The sequence below is a fragment of the Coregonus clupeaformis genome, chromosome 14 (assembly GCF_020615455.1).
Source record: "Coregonus clupeaformis isolate EN_2021a chromosome 14, ASM2061545v1, whole genome shotgun sequence".
In the NCBI taxonomy this organism is placed as follows: Eukaryota; Metazoa; Chordata; class Actinopteri; order Salmoniformes; family Salmonidae; genus Coregonus; species Coregonus clupeaformis.
The window spans coordinates 43,126,496-43,152,829 of NC_059205.1; the positions used below are offsets into that span (position 1 = coordinate 43,126,496).

At 42.3% G+C, this 26,334-nt stretch overlaps 1 protein-coding gene across 2 annotated transcripts in view; it reads left to right on the forward strand.

Moving 5' to 3' along the window:
* LOC121580865 (enhancer of polycomb homolog 1-like) overlaps positions 1-26,334 on the forward strand; it is a 49,579-nt gene that overhangs the window by 20,488 nt on the left and 2,757 nt on the right. For both annotated transcript variants that reach the window (XM_041895978.2, XM_041895977.2), the window contains 10 exons: positions 5,273-5,429; positions 7,603-7,748; positions 8,407-8,613; positions 9,254-9,402; positions 9,781-9,934; positions 10,386-10,550; positions 10,850-10,939; positions 12,397-12,545; positions 12,804-13,174; positions 26,151-26,269. In XM_041895978.2, coding sequence (XP_041751912.2) covers positions 5,294-5,429; positions 7,603-7,748; positions 8,407-8,613; positions 9,254-9,402; positions 9,781-9,934; positions 10,386-10,550; positions 10,850-10,939; positions 12,397-12,545; positions 12,804-13,174; positions 26,151-26,269 — 1,686 coding nt within the window. In that variant the 5' untranslated portion in view covers positions 5,273-5,293. The remainder of the gene's footprint in view (positions 1-5,272; positions 5,430-7,602; positions 7,749-8,406; positions 8,614-9,253; positions 9,403-9,780; positions 9,935-10,385; positions 10,551-10,849; positions 10,940-12,396; positions 12,546-12,803; positions 13,175-26,150; positions 26,270-26,334) is intronic.

Below are 26,334 nucleotides of genomic sequence, written 5' to 3' on the forward strand. Positions count from 1 at the left end.
TTGGTGTAGCAGCTAGCAGGGTTTTCTTGAGGGCTTGAATGCAGCCGGCAATGCGCTTAGACATTGTGGCTGGGACTGCGGATTGTCCCGGGCTTGTAGCTGTCTAGATCCCAGATTTTTGTTGTTGTTGTTTTCAATCTTCCCTGCGACCTGCCCTGTCTGGAACTGCGTGGAGTAACAGCGTAACCTACGTTGCTACCATGACGAAGACCAAAGCTGGCGGGAGTACCGTTGAGGACAGTGGTGTCGGCCTATCACAGGTGAAGGATCTTTTAAACGAACAGAGTTCTACAAGCAGTTGTTACAACAACAAGAAAATGGCTTCAAGTGTTTTGTCCAAATACTGGTGGAGTCAACTAATAAAATAATGGACGACCTGACCAGCGTTCCAGGACCTGAAGAACAGTTAGCAGTTCTCACAGGGTCAGCTTGATGAGTTTAAACAGCAGAATGGCATGATGATAGCTATCTGTAAGTCATTGAGAGAGGACATCTGTTCTGTATGTGAATCTATGATAACAATGACGGAGAAATCAGATTATCTCGAGGGACAATCAAAACGGAACAACATGGTTGTGGACGGAATTGCAGAATCTCCACATGAGACCTAGACGGAGTCTGGGGACAAAGTGAGGGAAATGATCTAGGAGAAAGAGAAGATGGACCACAGGAAGATTGAGGTGGAGTGCGCACACAGAACTGGAAAACACATCACCGGTCCAGGACCAGGCCAATAGGGGTCAAGTTCCTGAGGTTAAAGGACAAATTAGCTGTTCTGGAAAGAGCCAAGAACTTGAGAGGAATGTATATCTTCCTCAACGAGGACTATCCGGAAGCTGTGCGCCAAAAGAGGAAAGAACTTATCCCAGCCATGAAAGCTGACAGAGCGCGTGGGGACATTGCTTACATCCGCTGTGACAGCTCATTGTCCTCCCTCCCTACCAAAAGCCTGGAAGGGATGAGAGAGCCAAGCCTATGGGTTCGTAGCTTCATCCCCACAGCACACACACACACCAACTGATTAATGGACTCTTGCTTTGATTGCTCTTTTCCATATTATGTCCATCTCTGATAAGCTACCCAGGAAAGGGCTGAAAATAGACCAAAATATATGTAGCCTTAGAAATAAGGTTCATGAAATCAATAACTTGCAAACATCAGATAACATTCATATATTAGCCATTTCTGAGATGCACTTAGATAATTTAATTTTATACAGCAGTAGCAATACAAGGATATAACATCTATAGAGACAGGAATGCTTATGGGGAAGGTGTTGCTGTATATATTCAGAGCCATATCCCTGTAATGCTTAGAGAAGATCTTATGTCAAGTGTTATTGAAGTGTTGTGGTTGAAGGTTCACTTCTAAATAATGTGTGAAATGCTTGATAGTGTATGTGATGTCAACAGAGGTCTACTTTATTGGGGACCTGAATATTGACTGGTTTTCATCAAGCTGTCCGCTCAAGAGGAAGCTTCTCACTGTAACCGGTGTCCGTAATCTACCAGGGTGTTTAAAAACACTACAGGAACAAGATCATCCACATGTATTGATCACAATTTTACTAATACTGTAGAACTTTCTTCTAAAGCTGTATCCCTACCCATTGGATGCAGTGATCACAATATAGTTGCTATATCCAGCAAAGCCAAAGTTCCAAAAGCTGGGCCCAAAATATTTTGCTGTGACTCTTATGTGGATGATGTTTAATATTTGTTGGTCTGATGTCATTAATAAGGAGCATCCAGACACTGCACTTGATGACTTTATGAAATTGCTTCTTCCAATTATTGATAAACATGCACATGTTAAGAAACTAAATGTTAAGGCTCCATGGATTGAGGAATGAAAAACTTTATGGTTGAAAGCGATGGGGAAAAAGGCGTGGCTAATAAGTCTGGCTGCACATCTGACTGGCTGACTTACTGCAAATTGAGAAATTATGACTAAACTCAACAAAAATAAGAAACTGTATTATGAAGCCGATGTAAAGAATGATGGGGGGAAAACTTTGGAGTACTTTTAAATGAAATAATGGGCAGAAAGACAAATTCAACTCCATCTTTAATTGAATCAGATGGCTTATTCATCACAAAACCATTTGATGCTGCCAGTTATTTTAATGATTACTTTAATTGGCAAAGTGGGCGAACTTAGGCAGGAAATGCCAACAACGAACAGTGAGCCATCATGCATAAAAAAACGAATGAAAGAAAAACATTGCACGTTTACATTTTGTGAAATGAGTGTGGGAGAGGTGGAAAAATGTATTGTTATCGCTCAATAATGACAAACCTCCTGGCATTGACAACTTAGATGGAAAGCTACTGAGGATGGTAGCTGACTCAGTAGCCACTCCTATCAATCATGTCTTTAATCTGAGCCTAGAGGAAAGCCTTTGTCCTCAGGCCTGGAGGGAAGCCAAAGTAATTCCGCTACCCAAGAGCGGTAAAGCGGCCTTTACTGGTTCTAACAGCAGACCTATCAGCTTGCTGCATCACTACTTCTTTTTATCGGAAACAATGTGTTACATTTCAATAGGTTTGCATAGGCAACTTACACACAGCTCTGACACACACTTACCCCACCAAAATTGCCACTAGGGGTCTTTTCACAGTACCCAAATACAGAACAAATAGTACAGTATTATATAGAGCCATTATTGCATGGAACTCCATTCCATCTCATATTGCTCAAATGAACAGCAAACCCGGTTTAAAAAACCCCCCAGATAAAGCAACACTTCACGGCACAACGCCTCTTCCCTATTTGACCTTGATAGTTTGTGTGTATGTATTGATATGTAGGCCATTGTGCCATTTTTAAATTGATGTAGTTCTGTCCTTGAGCTGTCGGTCTATGAATGTTCTGTATTATGTCATGCTTTCGCAACAGCTAATGGGGATCCTAATAAAATACCAATACGCTGGCTGCTGTTGGTCTGCAAAACATCTCATTCCAAAATCATGGGCATTAATATGGAGTTGCTACTATAACAGCCTCCACTGTTCTGGGAAGGCTTTCCACTAGATGTTGGAACATTGCTGTGGGGACTTCCATTCAGCCACAAGCGTTAGTGAGGTCGGGGAATGATGTTGGTGATTTAGGCCTGGCTCGCAGTCGGCGTTCCAATTTATCCCAAAGGCGTTCGATGGGGTTGAGGTCAGGGCTCTGTGTAGGCCAGTCAAGTTCTTCCACACCGATCTCGACAAACCATTTGTGTATGGACCTCGCTTTGTGCATGGGGGCATTGTCATGTTGAAACAGGAAAGGGCCTTCCCCAAACTGTTGCCACAAAGTTTGGAAGCACAGAATCATCTAGAATGTCATTGTATGCTGTAGCGTTAAGATATCCCTTCACTGGAACTAAGGGACATAGCCCGAACCATGGAAAAACAGCCCCAAACCATTATTCAATTTTTTGTGTATTCATTTGGGTTCACAATGTACCATTATACCCTTAGTTGCTGGTTAAAAATACAATCTACACAGGACCTTTTTTAATCAGCATGATTGCATGGGCGGGGGTTTCGGCTTTCCATGGTGACATCACACTGTGGTAAATTGGTTAATAGACCGGTAACAGAGTTCCAAACCTCTGCCAATAACAGCTACTTCTCAGTTTTCCACTTCCCGTTCAGACCACTCCCAGTCAGTCCTATCAACATTTTTGCCTGAGTTTTTTTTGCTATAAAGCTACTTTTGCCCATTTTAATGGGAATCTATAACGGTAAGTTACTTAATTGTTACCCAGAAATTATTTGATATTGATATAAAAACGGCTGCATTAGGCCTTTAAGAATGAATCTGTGGGTCAGTTAAATAAATGGCATACTGCAATTCACAAAGACCAGAGTTGCAAACACTTGTTGAAATTCTGTTTGTGGCAATTCATATCTTCAATGAAATACTTTAATTTCAAGAGAAGACGAGTTAAAGGTCATATAGGCCTAGACCCCCCCCCCCCATACTCAACTGGGGGACCGCGGACCAAATACGGACCCAGAACGGGGTCAATACGGACCACGGGCTGGGCTTCGTCCCCTGGTATCATATAAACACACATAAGACATGGAAGAATGCGTAGAATTGCAGGAAATTAGCTTTTAAAACAGAAGAAAAAAATACCTGCCCCCTGCAAAATGGGTAGAATTGTGAGAAGTTAGCTTTAAAATGGCAAAAATGTATCTCTGCCAACAAGTGGGGTGTGAGCAGCTTTTTGTCGAGCAAAACGCGCCAGCGAGGGTCTAACACGGCGTACTCGCCCTCCGCGCACTGTAGGCTACAATACCTTGAGTTTCCCTGTATGTTTGCTGATTGTCATTAAATCATATGGCTGTTTTTCTGGCCTAAAATACATTTGTTCATATGGGCAGAATAGTGTGTGTAGCCTACAGAAATTGTATCAGTTAAAATATTCAGATCTGGTAAAAGGCCGACATTGTGGAATCATCTAGCGCTGATTACATTGATTCGCCCCAAGGTCAATACTTAAAAAACATTTTTGTTATGAAACGCCAACCTTGTACCTATGTTTGTCCTCTGTAGTTGCGTGCATTTCTTTGTTTGCTGAAATCCATACTTTTTCAATAATCGTTAATCAAGTACGACCACCGACTGTTTCCTGTTCCGAAACTGGTATGAGTTAAGCATACAAATTTCCTTGGATATAAAGTGTACTTGGGTTCTGCACCTGGAGAATAGCCTAGTAAATCGGTGTGATTTCGATGACCATTCCAGCACTTTTACCCTGGCCTTGCCATGTCCTGCTGTTTCTTTTCTATTTTCCAGTCCTTTGTTTTTCTAGTACTCTCAAACAATCACCTGAAAACTCTGTGAAGGAGATGCTGTTTCTGTCAGTACTGATTTGACCCTTGATTTGTTCCTAGCCTCACGGATAAGATAGCAGTCTGTCACAGTGCTGGAGATTCACTCTGACTTATGTACTCCACTCTAGGCGTCAGTTACCTCAAACTTCCAGCCGACACTATCAATTTACCTATCCAAGTGGTCTGACTTGATTGTTAAATCTATAGGGCCTATTGGGCAGAGGTATGTTGTTCATTCATTTGACCTCATCTTTGTACTCCTCTCTGTGGTCCTGTGTGGCACAGTTGATAGATCATGGCGACTGCAATGCCAGGATTGAGGGTTTGTTTCCCGCTGGGGCCACCCATACGAAAAATTTTGCACGCGTGAATGTAAGTCGCTTCAGATAAAAGCGTCTGCTGAATGTGTAGATTATATTATTACTCCTTTCTTTCTCTAGGAACACCATCTCCAGAGGGCCATGTCGGCCCAGTCGGTGTATGGAGAGAAACACAACATGGTCATCCCCGTCCCGGAGGCAGACGGCAACATCGCCTACTACGAGTCCCTCTACCCTGGGGAGTTCAAGATGCCAAAGCAGCTTATTCACATACAGCGTGAGTAGAGTGGACCTGGCTGAAAGGCCTAGTACCCTATACTACTGCTCAATCCCAAATCGACCCCAACACCCTACCTATCCACTTGTGGCAATCTGACAGGATTTGATTGGTATAAGTAATATGATGGATCTTTCACCTAGCCTATCGGAGGGCACGGTGGAACTGTTTGCATATTGATTGCAGCTGTCGGATCCTCTTAGAGCTCCACAAGTGCCTAGTACGTTGGGTCTAGGTGTCCATTTGGGATTTGGTCGTACCTCCTCAGCTTGGCTTATGGAGAGGTGTTGATCAGCATTTGTGGGTTATATGTTGCGAGTGATGAGGAGTAGTGTTTATACCCTGATATCAGGAGCTGGCGGTGAAAAGTTTGATTAAACAATTCAGAGACTAATACATCCAAAGTAAAAATATTGAAGGAGAGCGAATCGATATACAATCTCAAAGTCAGCTGTAACTGTCAATAGTAAAAAGTTGTTTGAATGGTGGAGTCGCTTCCGTAGACTCTCCCTCCTCCTCACCACTCTATGGCAAAAAGTTTTGTTTGTTTGTAGTAGTTGGGACTTGTATGGCATAATTCTCAAGCATAGGGGGATCTAGCCTTAGTAGTAATTTATTAGGCCTAATTATCTCGTCCATGAATCATACTATTTCTTATTGCTCAAGATAAGAGCTCAGCTAAATTTAATTTCCCAGGCTGTTGTCATTATTGTGAGATGGGGCTGGGAATTGCCAGGGAACTCACAATACAATATTATCACTATACTTAGGTGCCGATACAATATGTATTGTGATTTGATGTTCCAGACATATTGCTCACCATATGTCTGCTGCAGAGAGACGAGAGAGCAGGAGAAAATGAGTTTTGATCAGTCAGGGAAATAACTTCTGAAAAGTTGTTGGCTCACTATTTATAAAGATGGGGTGAAAAATACTGGAGGTTTGGCGCAGGTACAGCCAACTAGTGCTAGCTAATGCTACCTACAGTAGCAAAAAAATTGTTACTTGGAGTCAAATATCTATATTGTCCAGAAATAATATTGCGATATCTAACTTTTAATGTCATTATAGCTAGGAAATTGAGTTAATTCATGTTACTTTGTTTGATGTTTTTCGCTGCCAGTCTATCAGTAGAGGCTGCCGAAACTCAATCTAACATGATTGGAATTAAATTAATTGATTTAAATGAAGGTGTGTGTGTGTGTTTTGGATTTAGGATTCTCATCTGTCTTGGGCTTTGAAAGTGTAATTGGCTAAATTAAATGCAGTTGCCAAGATGCTGCCAAGAAGTTTCTCTGGCTTGATTCCGCTCAGATTTGCTGAACCGACCAAATGTAAATTAATCACTTTACCCCAATCAATACAACCATGGCTTTAGTCAGAATTTAAGTACTAGTAGCTCAGAACATAAGTCAGCATTATGTCAAACTGATAAGATGGGCTAGAAGGTCTCCCATACTAGGAAAGGGGAGTAGCCAGCTCTTCTTTTCAACTGTTGAAATGGAAATGCATTGGATTAATGGATTAAGCACCAGGCTACTGTGATGCTACCACAATTAGCATGTGTGCTCAATGGTAACGGGAGAGCTACACTGGGGTGTCATGGACGCCTAACTTTTGCCAGCGCGAGCCACCTTATTAAGTGTTCTCTGGCTTGAGCCGCACGCCAAATTCTTGAAAATAGAACTGGAGTGTAAATTTACTCCGAGCAGCGTGAGCCTCATCGGTTAGCCATCACGATGGGGAGTTACAATGACTCCCAGGATCTCTTTGATATTCCATTCTAGAGCTGGTCAAAAATCCATATTGCGGTAAATTGCCTGAATTTATGTGATAATGATAAATGGAACGCTAAGTTTATAACTATGTGCACCAGTGTTTAGTTTTTATTATCATTTAAACTACTACTACTCGTTTGATTGTTGTAGCCATCAATTGTTTTATTAACAATCACCCATATTAGGAAACTTATTTCATTTCAAACTTCATATTTCTCTAGTATAGGCTACTTATCGTCATGAACAATATCAGCAAAATGCCTGTGATAAGTGATCGGTATGGTCTGTAACTTTCGATTTGTCGTCCCAGCCCTACTCCATTCCCATCCTCATGTCTAAAGTTCTCACCTCTCCTTTAGCTGTCTAAAATCCCTCTTTCCCTCTCACCCCTGTAGCTTTCACCCTGGACACGGAGCAGCCGGACTATGACCTGGACACAGAAGACGAGGCGTTTGTGAACAAGCTAAAGAAGAAGATGGAGATCACCTTCCTGCAGTTTGAGGAGATGGTCGACCGGCTGGAGAAAGGCAGTGGGCAGCAGGTAAGTCTTGGATTCTGTGTCCCAAATTACATGCTATTCCCTACATATGGTGCACTACTTTTGACGAGAGCCCTATGTGCCTTGGTCAAAAATAGTGCACTACACAGGGAATAGGGTGCAGCCTGCAATGGGCAGTCATAGCGTCAGACTAGCATCCTGTCCAGGGGGTGTACTGTCTTTCACATCAAGCTGTGTGTCACGAGAATTTCTATCTCTAATTCAACCTAAGCTTGAATCATTACCAGAGGTTGTAAGGCTCTGGTTTTAATCATAAATGATTCAAGGTCCACAACCAGCAAGAATGATCTGTATTTTTATTCATGGAGAGCTCTGGCGCCAAAACCCATACACTCCTGTTTTATACCCCTTGACACACAAAGGCACTTTGCTCCGCCCACCTTTTAGGAGGCTTTTTTTAACCCGTTTTCTCAGTCCCCTTCACCCTGGAATGAACACCGTTCACACATTTATACTGTATTTGGGGTGAAATCCTTTAGTCATTATTCTTAAAATACAAATTAATCTAACACTGTGTCACGCTAATGAAACCAGAGATGGTTTCTCTTGGTGGGGTCTCCAATCAGGGGGTCAGGACAGAGACAATGCCTCCTCCCAAATGTGACCCCCCTGCTCCTCCCTCACCTCTTCCACCTGTCAGGCGGTGAGCCTGCAGGAGGCCAAGCTGCTGCTGAAGGAGGATGACGAGCTGATCAAGGAGGTGTTTGACTATTGGACCAGGAAGAGGAAAAAGGGCAAGCACGGCACGCTGCATCCCACTGTGAAGCAGGAGAAGAGGGACGGATCCAGCACCTCAGACCCCTACGTGGCCTTCCGCAGGAGGACGGAGAAGATGCAGACCAGAAAGGTAGGATCCCACTTCTAGACCAGGGGCATATAAGGGCTAGTTGACTCGTTTCCCGGACATAGATAAAGCCTAGTGCTGGTCAATGGAAATTCCTGTTGAGCATGGTTTTTAGTTTAGGTATAGGCTTTATCTGTGTCCAGGAAACTGGCCCCAAGTGTGTGGTATGTACCTATACCCCTACACATTTCCATTTCAACTAAATATAGGCTTACTCTGGGTTATTGACAGCAGATTTACATTTACATTTACATTTACATTACATTTACATTTACATTTACATTTACATTTTAGTCATTTAGCAGACGCTCTTATCCAGAGCGACTTACAGTTAGTGATTACATATTTTTTTTATACTGGCCCCCTGTCGGAATCGAACCCACAACCCTGGCGTTGCAAACGCCATGCTCTATCAACTGAGCTACATCCCTGCCGGCCATTCCCTCCCCTACCCTAGACGACGCTGGGCCAATTGTGCGCCGCCCATTAGTCTCCCGGTCGCGGCCGGCTGCGACAGAGCCTGGATTCGAACCAGGATCTCTAGTGGCACAGTTAGCACTGCGATGCAGTGCCTTAGACCACTGCGCCACTCAGGAGTAAAATAAAGATGACAGTCAATTAATGGTGAAATTGCACACCTCAGAACCGTAAGAATGAGGAGGCTGGGTATGAGAAGATGCTGAAACTGCGGCGGGACCTGAGCCGAGCCGTCACCATCCTGGAGATGATCAAGAGGAGGGAGAAGAGCAAGAGAGAGCTGCTGCACCTCACCCTAGAGATCGTAGAGAAGAGGTTGGTACTACTCATTGACATAATGTAGTTTTTATTTTAAGTCATGTTGCTAGGATGCCAGCCATCTTAGTCAGGACAACTTTCATTCTGGAAACTGGTCAAATGTGGTAAAATATTGTATACAACAATGCATTTGTAGATATCTGCTCGGTATGTTTGCTAGCTAGCTAGCCAACCATTAATTAGGCCTATAGGATCTCTATGGTACTGCTGTAGTGGAATGGTTGGGATCTGTTTAAGAGACTAGAGTTGGACTTCGTGTAGCAAAACAACAATGTTTTAAATCAGTTTTGATTGAGTGGCTGGCGATTTGATTGATATCCAATTGAGTTATTCAAATGCTTGATTATAACTTGAGTTTGACCTTTGCCCTTCCAGGAACGGTATGTCGGACTTCGGTGGTGAGATCATGGCTGAAGTACTGGCCCAGCGAGCTCTGGCCAAGCCTGCCCATATTATTCCCTTGGCGCCGCTGACCAGCAACCAGTACAGACATCAGGACCACATGGACCTCAAGGAGTACAAGTCCAAGGTGTGTGTGTGTGTGAGAGAAAAAAAAAAGAGGGCAACCTCTCAATGGCCCGTATTCACATAGTGTCTCGTAGTAGGAGTGCTGCTGATCTAGAATCAGAATTGCCTTTTAGATCACAATGAATAAGATTATATTTACATTTTAGTCATTTAGCAGACGCTCTTATCCAGAGCGACTTACAGTTAGTGAGTGCATACATTTTCATACTGGGCCCCCGTGGGAAACGAACCCACAACCCTGGCGTTGCAAGCGCCATGCTCTACCATCTGAGCTACAGGGGACCTGATCCTAGATTAAGAAAGGGACCTGATCCTAGATCAGCACCTCTACTCAGAGATACTTTGTGAATACGGGCCAATGACTCAAAGGTTTCCTCCTGCTTTCCCCAAAGTGTTTGACAGCAAGTGAGTGATGAAATGAAATGAAATGTCTGTCCTTCCCTCCCTTCTAGCCGGAGAAGACTGAGGTCGTCAGGCAGAAGAGGAAGTATGAGAGGAAGCCTAAAGTCTTACCCCTGTCAGCTGCTGCCCCCAACCACTTTGGCCCCTCTGTGTTCAACGCTAAGGATGTCCACCAGTATGACTTCCCCAGCTCAGACGATGAGCTGCACTCCCAGGTAGGCAGAGCGGTTAGACATGGGCTGCGTCCCAAATGGACCCCTAGACCCTATGTACTTGGAGATCTGAGAGGATTTGATTGGTATAAGCAATATGGTGAGACTTCCACCTAGCCAATCAGAGGGCAGGGTGGAGCTATGACCATATTATTGTCACCTGTCAAATCTCCACGAGTGCTTAGGGTGGATTTGGGAATGGGCCTTGGACATCTGTGGCGGAAATCTCTTTATTTGGGCATAAGAATGGCCGTTTTGGTGACGTGTGACTGAACGGTCTTTCCTCCTCTCCCACTCTCCAGATGCACTCAGGCTCCTCAGAAGCTGAGGAGGAGAATGACCCAGATGGTTCCTTTTCCTTCCGGAGGAAAGCAGGCTGTCAATATTATGCTGTGAGTATAAAATACAAAATACGATAACCTTGCTGTACATTTACACTTTCCTTTTGTGTGGTCAGCATACAAAATACACAAAATCAGTACATTATACACTACATGACCAAAAGTATATGGACACCTGCTCGTAGAACAGCTCATTCCCCTTTACTGCTATAACAGCCTCCACTCTTCTGGGAAAGCTTTCCACTAGATGTTGGAACATTGCTGCGGGAACTTGTTTCCATTCAGTCATGAGCGTTGTGAGGTCGGACACTGCTGTTGGGCGATTAGGCCTGGCTCGCAGTCAGCGTTCCAATTCATCCAAAAGGTGTTCAATGGGGTTGAGGTCAGGGCTCTGTACAGGCCAGTTAAGTTCTTCCACACCGATCTCGACAAACCATTTCTGTATGGACCTCGCTTTGTGCACGGGGGCATTGTCATGCTGCAACAGGAAAGGGCCTTCCCCAAACTGTACCCACAAAGTTGGCCGAACCATGGAAAACAGCCCCAGACCATTATTCCTCCTCCACCAAACTTTACAGTTGGCACTATGCATTGGGGCAGGTAGTGGTCTCCTGGCATCTGCCAAACCCAGATTAGTCCGTTGGACTGCCAGATGGTGAAGCGTGATTCATCACTCCAGAGAATGCGTTTCCACTGCTCCAGAGTCCAATGGCGGCGGGATTTTCACCACTCCAGCAGACGCTTGGCGTTGCGCATGGTGATCTTAGGCTTGTGTGCGGCTGCTTGGCCATGGAAACCCATTTCATGACGCTCCTGACAAACAGTTCTTGTGCTGACGTTGCGTCCAGAGGCAGTTCGGAACTCGGTAGTGAGTGTTGCATCTCAGGGCAGACGATTTTTACACACTTCAGTACTCCGCGGTTTGTTCTGTGAGCTTGTGTGGCCTACCATTTCGCGGCTGAGCCGTTGTTGCTCCTAGACGTTTCCACTTCACAATAACAGCACTTACAGTTGACTGTGGCAGCTCTAGCAGGGCAGAAATTTGACTAACTGACTTGTTGGAAAGGTAGCATCCTATCACGGTGCCACGTTGTCACTGAGCTCTTCAGTAAGGCCACTCTACTGCCAATGTTTGTCGATTGCATGTCTGTGTGCTCGATTTTATACACCTGTCAGCAATATTTGAAGGGGTGTCCACATACTTTTGTGTATGTGTAATTCAAAACATAAATGTAGGAAAGTGAACACACACGTATTCACATTGTTCACATTCTGTCTGGCCATGCATTGTAACTCGGGTTATAAATAATAATATATGCCATTTAGTGGAAGCTTTTATCCAAAGCAACATAGTCATGAGTGCATAATGTTTTTACGTATGGGTGGTCTTGTGAATCGAACCCACTATTTTGGCGTTACAAACGCCAATCTCTATTTACTGAGCTAGTGGACCATGTCTAAAAGTTGTGTCCTATGTCTAATGGCTCATCCTGTGTCTCTGTCACTAGTCTCGGTTGGACCACGGTGGCAGCTGGCCGTGGGTCAGTCCGTCAGAGGGTGGTCTGGGAGACACTCGTTACCGCTACTGCCTCACCACCCTCACAGTGCCACCATGCTGCCTGGGCATGGCACGACGACGCCTGGGACGAGGGGGCAGGTAGGTTACTGGAGGGTAAAAGGGGCAATCTGGGATTCAAACAACAAAGCGGGTTTACCCCCGCCACTGTTTTGGTAAACAGCTGAGTGATGGGGCAGGAGAAATGTAACCACTCTCCAATTCATAGACAGAGCTGTGGATGCAAGAACTGTGAGACCCTCTGTGAGATCAACTTAATAGCTTTCTGGGACCAATGGCATGAATGAATGCCTTGCTAACAGAAGGACTAAACCCTGTTCCCTCTCCTCTCTCCCTCAGGGTTTTGCTGGACAGGGCACACACAGACTTTGATAATGTATTTCATGGGCTGGACTCGGAAATGCTTGACCTACCTGCCCACTCTCCAGTCACAGACAAGTTTGCTAGTACCTCACAAACGAATACCTCGGACAGAACCTCTTCTTATTCCTCCTCTTCCTCTTCTGCGGACCTCAGTCAGATACTGTTGAACATTAAGTTGAGCCGATGGCGGCACTTTAGGCCCCGGACACTACCACTACACGACGAGGACAACACGGTCACAGACCCCTTGTTCAGGAGGCTGGGCAGGGGCCTGAGTCGCATCACCTCTACCATGGCTGGCACCACTGGTCCCCTGAGAGGAGCTGGCCCCACGGCCCCCACAGCTGGTGAGTAGGGCCTGAGGTTATAGGTTTATCTGCACGCGCACACACATGTAAACACACACTCAGACATACGCATGCTTGCTCACACACACCGTTCCATAGACAAGCACACAGTCCACGTCTATATACACACACAGTTCAAGTTTACACCACAAACACACACAGTCCCAGCTCAAACGGCAGTGAATGATGTTTTTTTTAGCTAGCTAGTAGGAGCTGTATGAAAAAAGGAGTGAACCTGACTTTGGTAGGTGTTTTAGAAAGGTAATTGGAAAAGTCTCCAAGCATGAAATTATTGAAGACATAGTGTTGGATCGATTCTTTCCCTGCCACCCCTGTTTTTTTGCTGCTGTCCGTGTGTATGGGCTGATATTTAGGCTACTTCCCGAATGGCATCCTATTCTCTATGTAGTGCACTAGGACCCATAGGGTCTGGTCAAAAGTAGTGCACTATATAGGGAATAGGGGGACATTTGGGATGCACCCTTAGTTGACCACCACAGTAATAGATTGACATTTGAATGGCTGTAATGTTGGGCATTCATGTGGCATGGCCTTTCCCAGTCAATAAAACATTTGTGTGATCCAGGACCTCTATACTAGGCGGTGTCAGACGAAATGACAAAAAATTGCCATACTCCGGCCACCCAAGTCATAGACTGTTCTCTCTGCTACTGCACGGCAAGTGGTACCGGAGCGCCAATTTCGGGACCAAAAGGCTTCTGAACAGCTTCTACCCCCAAGCCATAAGACTGCTGAACAGTTGATCAAATGGCTACCCGGACTATTTGCTTTGACCCCCTTTTTATTTGCACACACTCTTTTGCACCGGCTCTATGCACACTCACTGGACTCTACCCACACACTCACATATACTACACTGACACTCTAACACACACACTACATATGCTCACACACACAAAACACATGCATATTGATGTCTCACACAGAGACACACTTTCATACTTCACATAGGCTGCTGCTACTCTGTTTATTATCCATCTTTATTGCCTTGTTGCTTTTACCCCTACCTACATGTATACTGAACAAAAATATAAACGCAACATATAAAGTGTTGGTCTCATGTTTCATGAGCTAAAATAAAATATCCCTGAAATTTTCCGTACGCACAAGAAGCTCATTTCTTCTTTGCCAAAATAATCCATCCACCTGACAGGTGTGGCATATCAAGGAGCTGATTAAACAGCATGACCACTCTAAAAGGCCACTCTAAAATGTGCCGTTTTGTCACACAACACAATGACACAATGTCTCAAGTTTTGAGGGAGCGTGCAATTGGCATGCTGACTGCAGGAATGGCCACCAGAGCTGTTGCCAGATAATTTAATGTTCATTTTTCTACCATATGCCGCCTCAACTTCATTTTAGAGAATTTGGCATTACGTCCAACCGGCCTCCCAACCGCAGACTAAGTGTAACCACGCCAGCCCAGAAACTCCACATCCGGCTTCTTCACCTATGGGATCCTCTCTAAGGGGGTGTTTCTGTCTGTAATAAAGCCCTTTTGTATGGGGGAAAAGCTCATTCTGATTGGCTGGGCTCCCCAGTGGGTGGGTACCGGTACTCCTTGTGTATATAGTCTCGTTATTTTAATGTGTTACTATTTCCTTTTTTTGTTTTTGCTAATTTTACTTAATTGTAACTACATTGTTGGGAAAGGGCTCGTAAGTAAGCATTTCACAGTAAAGTCTACACCTGTTGTATTCCGCGCATGTGACGACCTCCATGGGGAGGGGGTCACACTCGGACAATCAGAGAGGGGGCTTATCATTGTGGCTCAGGTGGCACAAAATAATCAAAGGTCTGACCGAACGGAGATGCTTGGGAAAAATGGTCCCCCGTTGTAACCATTTTGTCTCATCAGACCACATGACCTTCTCCCATCTGATCTACATCACCTAGGACTTCAAATCTCAAATTGTTGTCCATGTTTGCTCAATCTTGCATGCTTTCTCAAACAGCTGTAACTGTATATGCATTCGTATAGGCATTCGTAAATCAGGTCCTTTCTTGAGTTGGGCTCTGGGATGTAACAACCGTTGAGCATCTGATTTTATGGTTGATTGTGGAGGAAAGGGGTTGAGTGTGTTAGAGTGTGCGTGTGTGTTTATCACACATCTGTTGCAAGGGGGTAAGGATGTTAGGGAGGATATACAGAGGGGAGAACAAGTATTTGATACACTGCCGATTTTGCAGGTTTTCCTACTTACAAAGCATGTAGAGGTCTGTAATTTTTATCATAGGTACACTTCAACTGTGAGAGACTGAATCTAAAACAAAAATCCAGAAAATCACATTGTATGATTTTTAAGTAATTAATTTGCTTTTTATTGCATGACATAAGTATTTAATACATCAGAAAAGCAGAACTTAATATTTGGTACAGAAACCTTTGTTTGCAATTACAGAGATCATACGTTTCCTGTAGGTCTTGACCAGGTTTGCACACACTGCAGCAGGGATTTTGGCCCACTCCTCCATACAGACCTTCTCCAGATCCTTCAGGTTTCGGGGCTGTCGCTGGGAAATACAGACTTTCAGCTCCCTCCAAAGATTTTCTATTGGGTTCAGGTCTGGAGACTGGCTAGGCCACTCCAGGACCTTGAGATGCTTCTTACGGAGCCATTCCTTAGTTGCCCTGGCTGTGTGTTTCGGGTCGTTGTCATGCTGGAAGACCCAGCCACGACCCATCTTCAATGCTCTTACTGAGGGAAGGAGGTTGTTGGCCAAGATCTCGTGATACATGGCCCCATCCATCCTCCCCCTCAATACGGTGCAGTCGTCCTGTCCCCTTTGCAGAAAAGCATCCCCAAAGAATGATGTTTCCACCTCCATGCTTCACGGTTGGGATGGTGTTCTTGGGGTTGTACTCATCCTTCTTCTTCCTCCAAACACGGCGAGTGGAGTTTAGACCAAAAAGCTCTATTTTTGTCTCATCAGACCACATGACCTTCTCCCATTCCTCCTCTGGATCATCCAGATGGTCATTCGCAAACATCAGACGGGCCTGGACATGCGCTGGCTTGAGCAGGGGGACCTTGCGTGCGCTGCAGGATTTTAATCCATGACGGCGTAGTGTGTTACTAATGGTTTTCTTTGAGACTGTGGTCCCAGCTCTCTTCAGGTCATTGACCAGGTTCTGCCGTGTAGTTCTGGGCTGATCCCTCACCTTCCTCATGATCATTGATGCCCCAGGAGGTGAGATCTTGCATGGAGCCCCAGACCGTGATTGACCGTCATCTTGAACTTCTTCCATTTTCTAGTAATTGTGCCAACAGTTGTTGCCTTCTCACCAAGCTGCTTGCCTATTGTCCTGTAGCCCATCCCAGCCTTGTGCAGGTCTACAATTTTATCCCTGATGTCCTTACACAGCTCTCTGGTCTTGGCCATTGTGGAGAGGTTGGAGTCTGTTTGATTGAGTGTGTGGACAAGTGCCTTTTATACAGGTAAAGAGTTCAAACAGGTGCTGTAATTCAGGTAATGAGTGGAGAACAGGAGGGCTTCTTAAAAAAAAACTAACAGGTCTGTGAGAGCCGGAATTCTTACTGGTTGGTAGGTGATCAAATACTTATGTCATGCAATAAAATGCAAATTAATTACTTAAAAATCATACAATGTGATTTTCTAGAATTTTGTTTTAGATTCTGTCTCTCACAGTTGAAGTGTACCTATGATAAAAATTACAGACCTCTACATGCTTTGTAAGTAGGATAACCTGCAAAATCGGCAGTGTATCAAGTACTTGTTCTCCCCACTGTATATATGTATATGAGGTGAGAGCATTGGAAATGCTTTTGGCGGTTGACCTGCTTCTGTTTTGTGGGTGGCACTGTGTGCTGTTTTCGATGGATGGGTCCTGGCCTCTCGGGGCCCTAGGGATCCGGAGGGACGGGGGTGGTATGCCGATCATTGGGATGACGGCCCAACTTGGGATGGGGAGGGGCTTTAGCGGGGGAATTAGTGGAGAACAATTGGAGGGTTACTGAGTAGCAATGCAAATATCATGGTACAGCTATATGGACACTCAATCACTATGGTATTTTTTATTGGTAAATTTACAAATCTATATAATGATAAATAGATTTCAAACGTGTATCTCATTATGGTATATGGTGAAATAAGTATAGCCAGTTATAATTGTAATGGCTTAGCAGATAATAACAAAATAAGAACAATATTTACATGGCTCAAAGAGAAGGAATATAATATATATTGTTTACAGGAAACTCATTCAACAATTCTAGATGAAGTTGCGTGGGAAAAGGAATGGGGGGGCGAGATATACTTCTCCCATGGGCAAAGAAACTCAAGAGGGTGATGATATTAATTAACAGTAATTTAGAGCCGAATGTGCAAATTGTCCAGACAGATACGCAAGGTAGATGGATTATTTTAAATATGTTATTGGACCATAAACAGATATGGCCCATTAACCTTTACAGACCAAATAATGATGATCCACACTTCTTTGACAATTATATATAATAAATTATCAACCCTGCAAGCAATTCAAGACTATATTATTATGGTGGGAGATTATAAAACCGTTTTAAATACCTCAATGGACCGTAAAGGAAATCACACCACAAACAATCACCCACATGCTCTTAAGGAAATCGTGAATGTCATGGATACATTAGAACTAGTAGATATATGGAGGCTTAAATATCCTGATCTAGTGAGATATACATGGCAGAGACTCAATCAAGCTAGTCGTCTTGACTTCTTTCTTATCTCATTCTCGTTGGCACAAAAAGTTTAAAAAGTGTTGATGGGGACAGAATGCGGTCGGACCATCATATAATTGGCATATACATTACTCTTACTGAATTTCCACGTGGGCGAGGATATTGGAAATTTAATCAAAGCCTTTTGGATGATAATTTATTTTTAACTAGGACAAAGGAATTTATAACTGACTTTTTCCGACATAACATAGGTACAGCAAATCCCCTTATTGTATGGGACACCTTTAAATGTGCCTTTAGAGGCCATGCAATTCAGTACTCATCTCGAAAACAAAAGCAATTTAGGTCAAAAGAGTTTATACTAACAAAGGAAATAAAGTCGAACAGATAGATGGCAATAAAAACTGTAACATAGAGGCTCACAATAAATTAGAGGAAAAACTAAAAGAAATGGAGAAACTTATTCAAGAAAGATCAAGTGTAATATATTATACAAAATAAAGCAAACCAAATTATTTTTTAATCTTCAACATAGGAATGCTACCAAAAATAATTAACTGAAACTGGTTACAAATGATTCACCAAATGATATTTTGAAGGAGGAAACAAAGTACTTTAAGCATATGTTTTCATTTCAGTCGCCTCCATCTCCTCTAACTGAAGCTACAGTGGGGGGGAAAAGTATTTAGTCAGCCACCAATTTTGCAAGTTCTCCCACTTAAAAAGATGAGAGAGGCCTGTAATTTTCATCATAGGTACACGTCAACTATGACAGACAAATTGAGAAAAAAAAATCCAGAAAATCACATTGTAGGATTTTTAATGAATTTATTTGCAAATTATGGTGGAAAATAAGTATTTGGTCACCTACAAACAAGCAAGATTTCTGGCTCTCACAGACCTGTAACTTCTTCTTTAAGAGGCTCCTCTGTCCTCCACTCGTTACCTGTATTAATGGCACCTGTTTGAACTTGTTATCAGTATAAAAGACACCTGTCCACAACCTCAAACAGTCACACTCCAAACTCCACTATGGCCAAGACCAAAGAGCTGTCAAAGGACACCAGAAACAAAATTGTAGACCTGCACCAGGCTGGGAAGACTGAATCTGCAATAGGTAAGCAGCTTGGTTTGAAGAAATCAACTGTGGGAGCAATTATTAGGAAATGGAAGACATACAAGACCACTGATAATCTCCCTCGATCTGGGGCTCCATGCAAGATCTCACCCCGTGGGGTCAAAATGATCACAAGAACGGTGAGCAAAATTCCCAGAACCACACGGGGGGGACCTAATGAATGACCTGCAGAGAGCTGGGACCAAAGTAACAAAGCCTACCATCAGTAACACACTACGCCGCCAGGGACTCAAATCCTGCAGTGCCAGACGTGTCCCCCTGCTTAAGCCAGTACATGTCCAGGCCCGTCTGAAGTTTGCTAGAGTGCATTTGGATGATCCAGAAGAGGATTGGGAGAATGTCATATGGTCAGATGAAACCAAAATATAACTTTTTGGTAAAAACTCAACTCGTCGTGTTTGGAGGACAAAGAATGATGAGTTGCATCCAAAGAACACCATACCTACTGTGAAGCATGGGGGTGGAAACATCATGCTTTGGGGCTGTTTTTCTGCAAAGGGACTAGGACGACTGATCCGTGTAAAGGAAATAATGAATGGGGCCATGTATCGTGAGATTTTGAGTGAAAACCTCCTTCCATCAGCAAGGGCATTGAAGATGAAACGTGGCTGAAACCGCTCGGGCAACGAAGGAGTGGCTTCGTAAGAAGCATTTCAAGGTCCTGGAGTGGCCTAGCCAGTCTCCAGATCTCAACCCCATAGAAAATCTTTGGAGGGAGTTGAAAGTCCGGGTTGCCCAGCGACAGCCCCAAAACATCACTGCTTTAGAGGAGATCTGCATTGAGGAATGGGCCAAAATACCAGCAACAGTGTGTGAAAACCTTGTGAAAACTTACAGAAAACGTTTGACCTGTGTCATTGCCAACAAAGGGTATATAACAAAGTATTGAGAAACTTTTGTTATTGACCAAATACTTATTTTCCACCATAATTTGCTAATAAATTCATAAAAAATCCTACAATGTGCCTTTCTGGAATTTTTTTCTCATTTTGTCTGTCATAGTTGACATGGACCTATGATGAAAATTACAGGCCTCATCTTTTTAAGTGGGAGAACTTGCACAATTGGTGGCTGACTAAATACTTTTTTTCCCCCACTGTAATTGTAGAGTGCACTAACTTGAATGGCCTGCTTTGTAGTTGTTTTATATTGTCAATATTTTATACATGCCATGCTTCAGTTGAAACCTGTTTCTAGGGATAGCCTACTACACTGTGTGTTTGTGATGCTATGAAGTGAGATGCTCGCCCTCTCCCTGCAGACCAGTTGTCTAAAAGACAATTTTTTTTTTTTTTATACCCTTTGTGTGTACGTATACTGTATTTATACTTGGGATATCGCTTTTCAACTAAGTTATACATTTTTTTTTTAAGCTGCAGGACTACTTTAATTGCACATTTCGACTTGAATTTATGGCGGGACCAGGCCAGGACATGTCTTCTTGACATTCCTCTGTGACACAATGCATCTTAATGCTCTCAGGCACACAACAGGAATCCCAGCAGTGGGCCTCTTCACAAAGAAGTCTCCACTCCATTCTAATGTACTGTGTTGTGTAATAGAGGCACATATTGATAGGAGTGGTCTGTTTTATTTATACAATATACTGAGCACCCTGTCAGAGGGGAGCTGTCAGGCAACCGACAGCTTCTCAGTGACTGGCATGGGAAATGAGATCAGCATGGTATCCATCTTATGTCACAGTTGTTTTTGATGGAGGATGTTTTGGGTGGGGAATCGATGTTCTAGCTCACGCTATGAGTGTGCCTTCTTCCAATTGATTGCTCATTAGACTTATTTTTCAACCTGGCTGCTCCTCAACTTTTAATAACACCAATTTTATGCACGGGACTTGCCAGACCTCTACCATCCAAGGTTACCTTTCATTTTGTGATATATTTGGTTTGCAAGTCCCGTGTTCTCTATGCGAGTTGAAGTTAGCCTATGATCACTGGGTGTAGAACAGTTCACACGTGTGAACTGTGTGTCAGTCCAGACAGCCAGTGTTTGTTGGGTGAACTCACTGTCACCGGGTCAATGTCTGAGACGCAGAGGGAATTGTAGGGATGTGTTTCGTCTGAGTGCCAGTTTTCCTTGAACACACAGATGTTGGCAGTCGACCAGTTTCTCACTGCTGTGACCTCGTTTCCCTAGAATGTGTTGCGTGATGGGCTAGCCTACCTGTTAAACAAATCAAAATCTTATATTTAAGATTATTTTAAGTTGCCACCCTTTGCCTTGATGACAGCTTTGTACACTTGGCATTCTCTCAACCACCTTCATGAGGCAGTCACCTGGAATGCATTTCAATTAACAGGTTTGCCTTGTTAAAAGTTAATTTGTGGAATTTCTTTACTTAATGCGTTTGAGCCAATCAGTTGTGTTGTGACAAGGTAGGGGTGGTATACAGAAGATAGCCCTATTTGGTAAAAGACCAAGTCCATATTATGACAAGAACAGCTCAAATAAGCAAAGAGAAACAACAGTCCATCATTACTTTAAGACATGAAGGTCTTTTACCAAAAGTACTTTAAGCATATGTTTTCGTTTCAGTCACCTCCATCTCCTCTAACTGAAGCTAATTGAAGAGATTTTGGAACTTCTGGATGCAATTAAAGACTTTAAGTCCGGGAGAACGCCAGGGTTGGATGGCATGCCAGTCGAGGTATACCAAACCTTTTTTGATATACTCAGAGGACCGTTATTAGCATGTTTTAACCACTCCTATGTAAATGGTAGATTATCTGACACTCAAGAAGAAGATCTCATTATTACTGAAACAGGATACAAGTAGAAAATATATAAAGATCCAGTCCATAAATTTTTTTTGAGGCCCCTTACACTTCAGTGTTGTGATGCAAAAATTCAAGCAAAATGTATCGCTCATAAAATTAAAAAGTTATTGTCGGACATTATTCATTCTAAGCAGACAGGTTTTTTACATGGAAGATACATTGGAGATAATAATATAAGGCAAGTACTGGAAACAATAGAATACTATGAAAAATCTAGGAAACCAGGCCTGCTATTCATAGCAGACTTCGAAAAGGCATTTGATAAAGTACGACTGGGGTTTATATATAAATGCCTGGAGCATTTCAATTTTGGAGAATCTGTTATAAAATGGGTTAAAATCATGTATAGTAACCCTAGGTGTAAAATAGTAAATAATGGCTATTTCTCAGACAGTTTTAAACTGTCAAGAGGAGTGAAACAAGGATGTTCACTATCGGCATATCTATTTATTATGGCCATCGAGATGTTAGCTATCCAACAATAATATCAAGGGATTAGAAATCTAGGGCTTAAAGACAAAGGTGTCATTGTACGCTGATGATTCATGTTTTCTTTTAAATCCACAACTTGAATCCCTCCACAGCCTCAGAGGATCTAGATAAATTTTCTAACCTCTCTGGATTACAACCAAATTATGATAAATGTACTATATTACGTATTAGATCAATAAAAAATACAATTTTTACATTACCATGTAGTTTACCAATAAAATGGTCTGATGGTGATGTGGATATACTCGGAATACATATCCCAAATGACATAAATGATCTCACTCCAATACATTTTAATAGAAAGTTAGCAAAAATAGATAAGATCTTGCTACCATGGAAAGGTAAATACCTGTCAATTTGTGGAAAAATCACCCTGATTTAACTCTTTAGTATTATCCCAGTTTACCTATTTGCTTATGGTCTTGCCTACGTCTAGCAAAAAGTTTTTTTAAATTATATGAGAAAAAAAATTCCATTTTATTTGGAACGGCAAGCCAGACAAAATTAAACGGGCCTATTTATATAATGAATATGAATTCGGAGGACAGAAATTATTAAATATTAAAGCATTAGACCGATCACTAAAAGCTTCAGTCATACAAAAGTTATACTTAAATCCGAACTGGTTTTCTAGCAAATTAGTAAGATTGTCTCACCCAATGATCAAGAATGGCCTTTCTCCCTTTATTCAGATTACAACCTCTCACTTTCAGTTATTTGAAAAGGAAATAATCTCCCAAATATCACTATTTCTAAAACAAGCCATAGAAAGTTGGTTGCAATTTCAATTTAATTCTCCAGAAACGACAGAACAAATAATGCAACAAATAGTGGTTAAACTCAAACATACTAATTGATTAAAAAACTCATTTTTTTTGTCAATAAAAAAAAAAGAAAAAAGGTATAATCTTCGTAAATGATATCATCGGTAGGACTGGTGGAGTTAGGTCGCACATGCAGCTAACAAAAACATATGGAAATGTCTGCTCTACCCAAAATTATAACCAAATAATTGCAGCATTACCGCAAAAATGGAAGAGCAAAGTGGAAGGGGGGAAAAGTAAGGAACTTGTCTGTCGGCCTTGCATTAAAGAACATAATTGGTTAAAGAAAACTGTGATCAATAAAAAAGTATACCAGTTTCATTTAAGGACCAAATGATTGACAGCCGTCCCATATAGATCGCAAAATAGTTGGGAAGAGATTTGATGTACCGATCCCATGGCATAGCGTTTATGAACAGATAGGCAAAACGACGCCGGATTCAAAACTTATAATTTTTCAATTTAAATTATTATATAAAATTCTTGCTACCAATAGAATGTTATTTATATGGGGGATACAATCTTCCCAGCTCTGCAGATTTTGCTGCGAAGAGACAGAATCATTAGATCATTTGTTTTGGTACTGTCCATTTGTAGCTTGTTTTTGGACACAGGTCCAGGAATGGCTAAAGGATTGCAATATTTACCTGGAGCTAACCCTGAAGATAGCATTACTGGGTGATCTGAAAAGTCATAGTCAATCGATCAATAATATAATAATACTTTTAGCAAAAAACAATTATTTTCAATTTACAATCTGTAGAAACAATGAGAATAGAAAGGTTCAGAACTTTTGTAAAACATCACAGTACAGTTGAAAAATATATGGCAAATATAAATCCAATATGGATGGTGTTAAGAGAGAGATGGGTGGAGTTGAAGGATGGGACTAATAACAACAAGATAACTAATAATGTAAGCATACTGTGTCCATAATAAGTATATAGATTATAGGTTGAGAGCTTTTGTGAAAGAGCACAGTTAAAGATATGGCATATAGAAGCAAACCGGATGGACATCATGAAAATGATCGGAGAGGTTGAGGGTAGAGGAAGTTCAGTAGTAAAAACAAACAAAATAGAATTATTGTAAAATTGACTGTGTTCATAAAAATGTATATAGTTCCAGAGTTCAGAGTGGCCATCGGGTTCTTGACCAAGGCCTTTCTCCCTTGATTGCTCAGTTTGTCTGGGCGGCCAGCTCTAGGAAGAGTCTTGGCGTTTTCAAACTTCTTCCATTTAAGAATGATGGAGGCCACTGTGTTCTTGGGGACCTTCAATGCTGCAGACATTATTTTTTTTGATACCCTTCCCCAGATTTGTGCCTCAACACAATCCTGTCTCAGAGCTCTACGGACAATTCATTCAACCTCATGGCTTGGTTTTTGCTCTGACATGCACTGTCAACTGTGGGACCTTACATAGAAAGGTGTGTGCCTTTCCAAATCATATCCAATCAATTGAATTTACCACAGGTGGATTCAGTCAAGTTGTAGAATCATCTCAAGGATGATCAATGGAAACAGGATGCACTTGAGCTCAATTTTGAGTCTCATAGCAAAGGGTCTGAATACTTATGTAAATAAGGTATTTTCTGTTTTATTTTTAATGAATTTGCAAAGAATTTATAAAAACCTGTTTTCACTTTGTCATTATGGGGTATTGTGTGTAGATTGAGGAATTAAAAAATAAGGCTGTAACGAAACAAAATGTGGAAAAAGTCAAAGGGTCTGAATACTTTCTGAATGCACTGTACATGTAAAAAATAATAATAATACAAATTGTTTCCTGAGCTTATATTTCTCAGATATAGGACAGACACTTCAGAACAAACTTACTTTAGATTTTTTGGGGAATATCTGTTATTCAATGCATTTCTATTGGCTGATGGCAGTAATGCCAAATTCAATGTTTCATCCATTCATTTTTTACATTTTATGTTTTGATACCTTAAGGGGTCTTAAAACAAAAGGAACTATGTAAGACTTAGCATTCAAAACTAACTATGCAAGAGATTTTGTTGTTGGCAGAACGCATTGGAGTAGGATTCTATTGCATTGACGGGCACGACTCAGGCCCGTACTCTACACAGACCAGTGTGTCGTAACCAATCAGAGCTGCAGTAGGCCTATATGCAAATAGACCATTGCCATAATGCATCTGTGCCATTCACTTTGAACTGGACTGTGTTTACAGTATGAGTGGTCGTGAGTAGATGCGCTTGTTTTGAGATCAAAGCGAGAGCTTCATGTAGCAATGTGGGCACATTTGTTCATAGTCTTTGCTAGTTATTAGCCCAGTTATAGATAATTTGTAGTCAGCAATGGGGCAGTGATTGCTTCCTACAAGAGCACAAAACGTGTACATTTCTAGACATCTTTGAAAAGTGAGTCGGGTACAGAGCTTTTGCTTTTGTCAAAGGGGCAGTGTTGTATTTTGAGACTGGCTTGAATAAGCTAAGTAGCCAATAGGCAGAGGGTAGCATAATTTGTCTGATTCTTTATAATAACGGTATGGGAATACTAATGCATTTTATTCTGTAAAGTGGTTTCTTGCATCAAACAACACATTTTCAGTCACCTTGTCTGAAGGACAAGTGGATAAACCGTGTAATGTCAAGCCCTGCATGTTTTTTTTCTCTCAAAATTCTCACGGAATGTAGGCCTACATTTAACACCACACATTGGCTGCTACTGTAGGCTGTTTCCATGTTATGGGATGCATTTTCTCCATTGTTTTTGATGGTAGGCCACTCTGGTAGGCCTACATTATGATCATCCACAGTAGCCTACTTGACCACGGTCTGAAACTGTAACGTAAAGCGGGTTCAGCCTCAGTGTTCACAGTAAACACACGCTGGAAGTTGCACAACATTTTCACAATGTTCAAGTTTGCACTCAGCAGACCTGAAATTTGCACAGTGACGAAAAAAGTTTTTAAGGAAAATTGGTTGCACCCCATATTGATGTGGCCGATCTGTGTGACCGGTTCTTTCTTTTCTCTCTCTCTGTGTCTCCTGCAGCTTTCACCGCCCAACAATACCAGCAGCATCAGGAGCAGCTGGCCTTGATGCAGAAACAGCAGCTAGAGCAGATCCAACAGCAAGCCAACAGCGCCACCTCCACTGCCAAAAGCACACAGGTTGGTTAGTTAGTTAGCCTGCTCTCTGACCTGGGCTGCAGGATTATAATGAATATGATTCTATA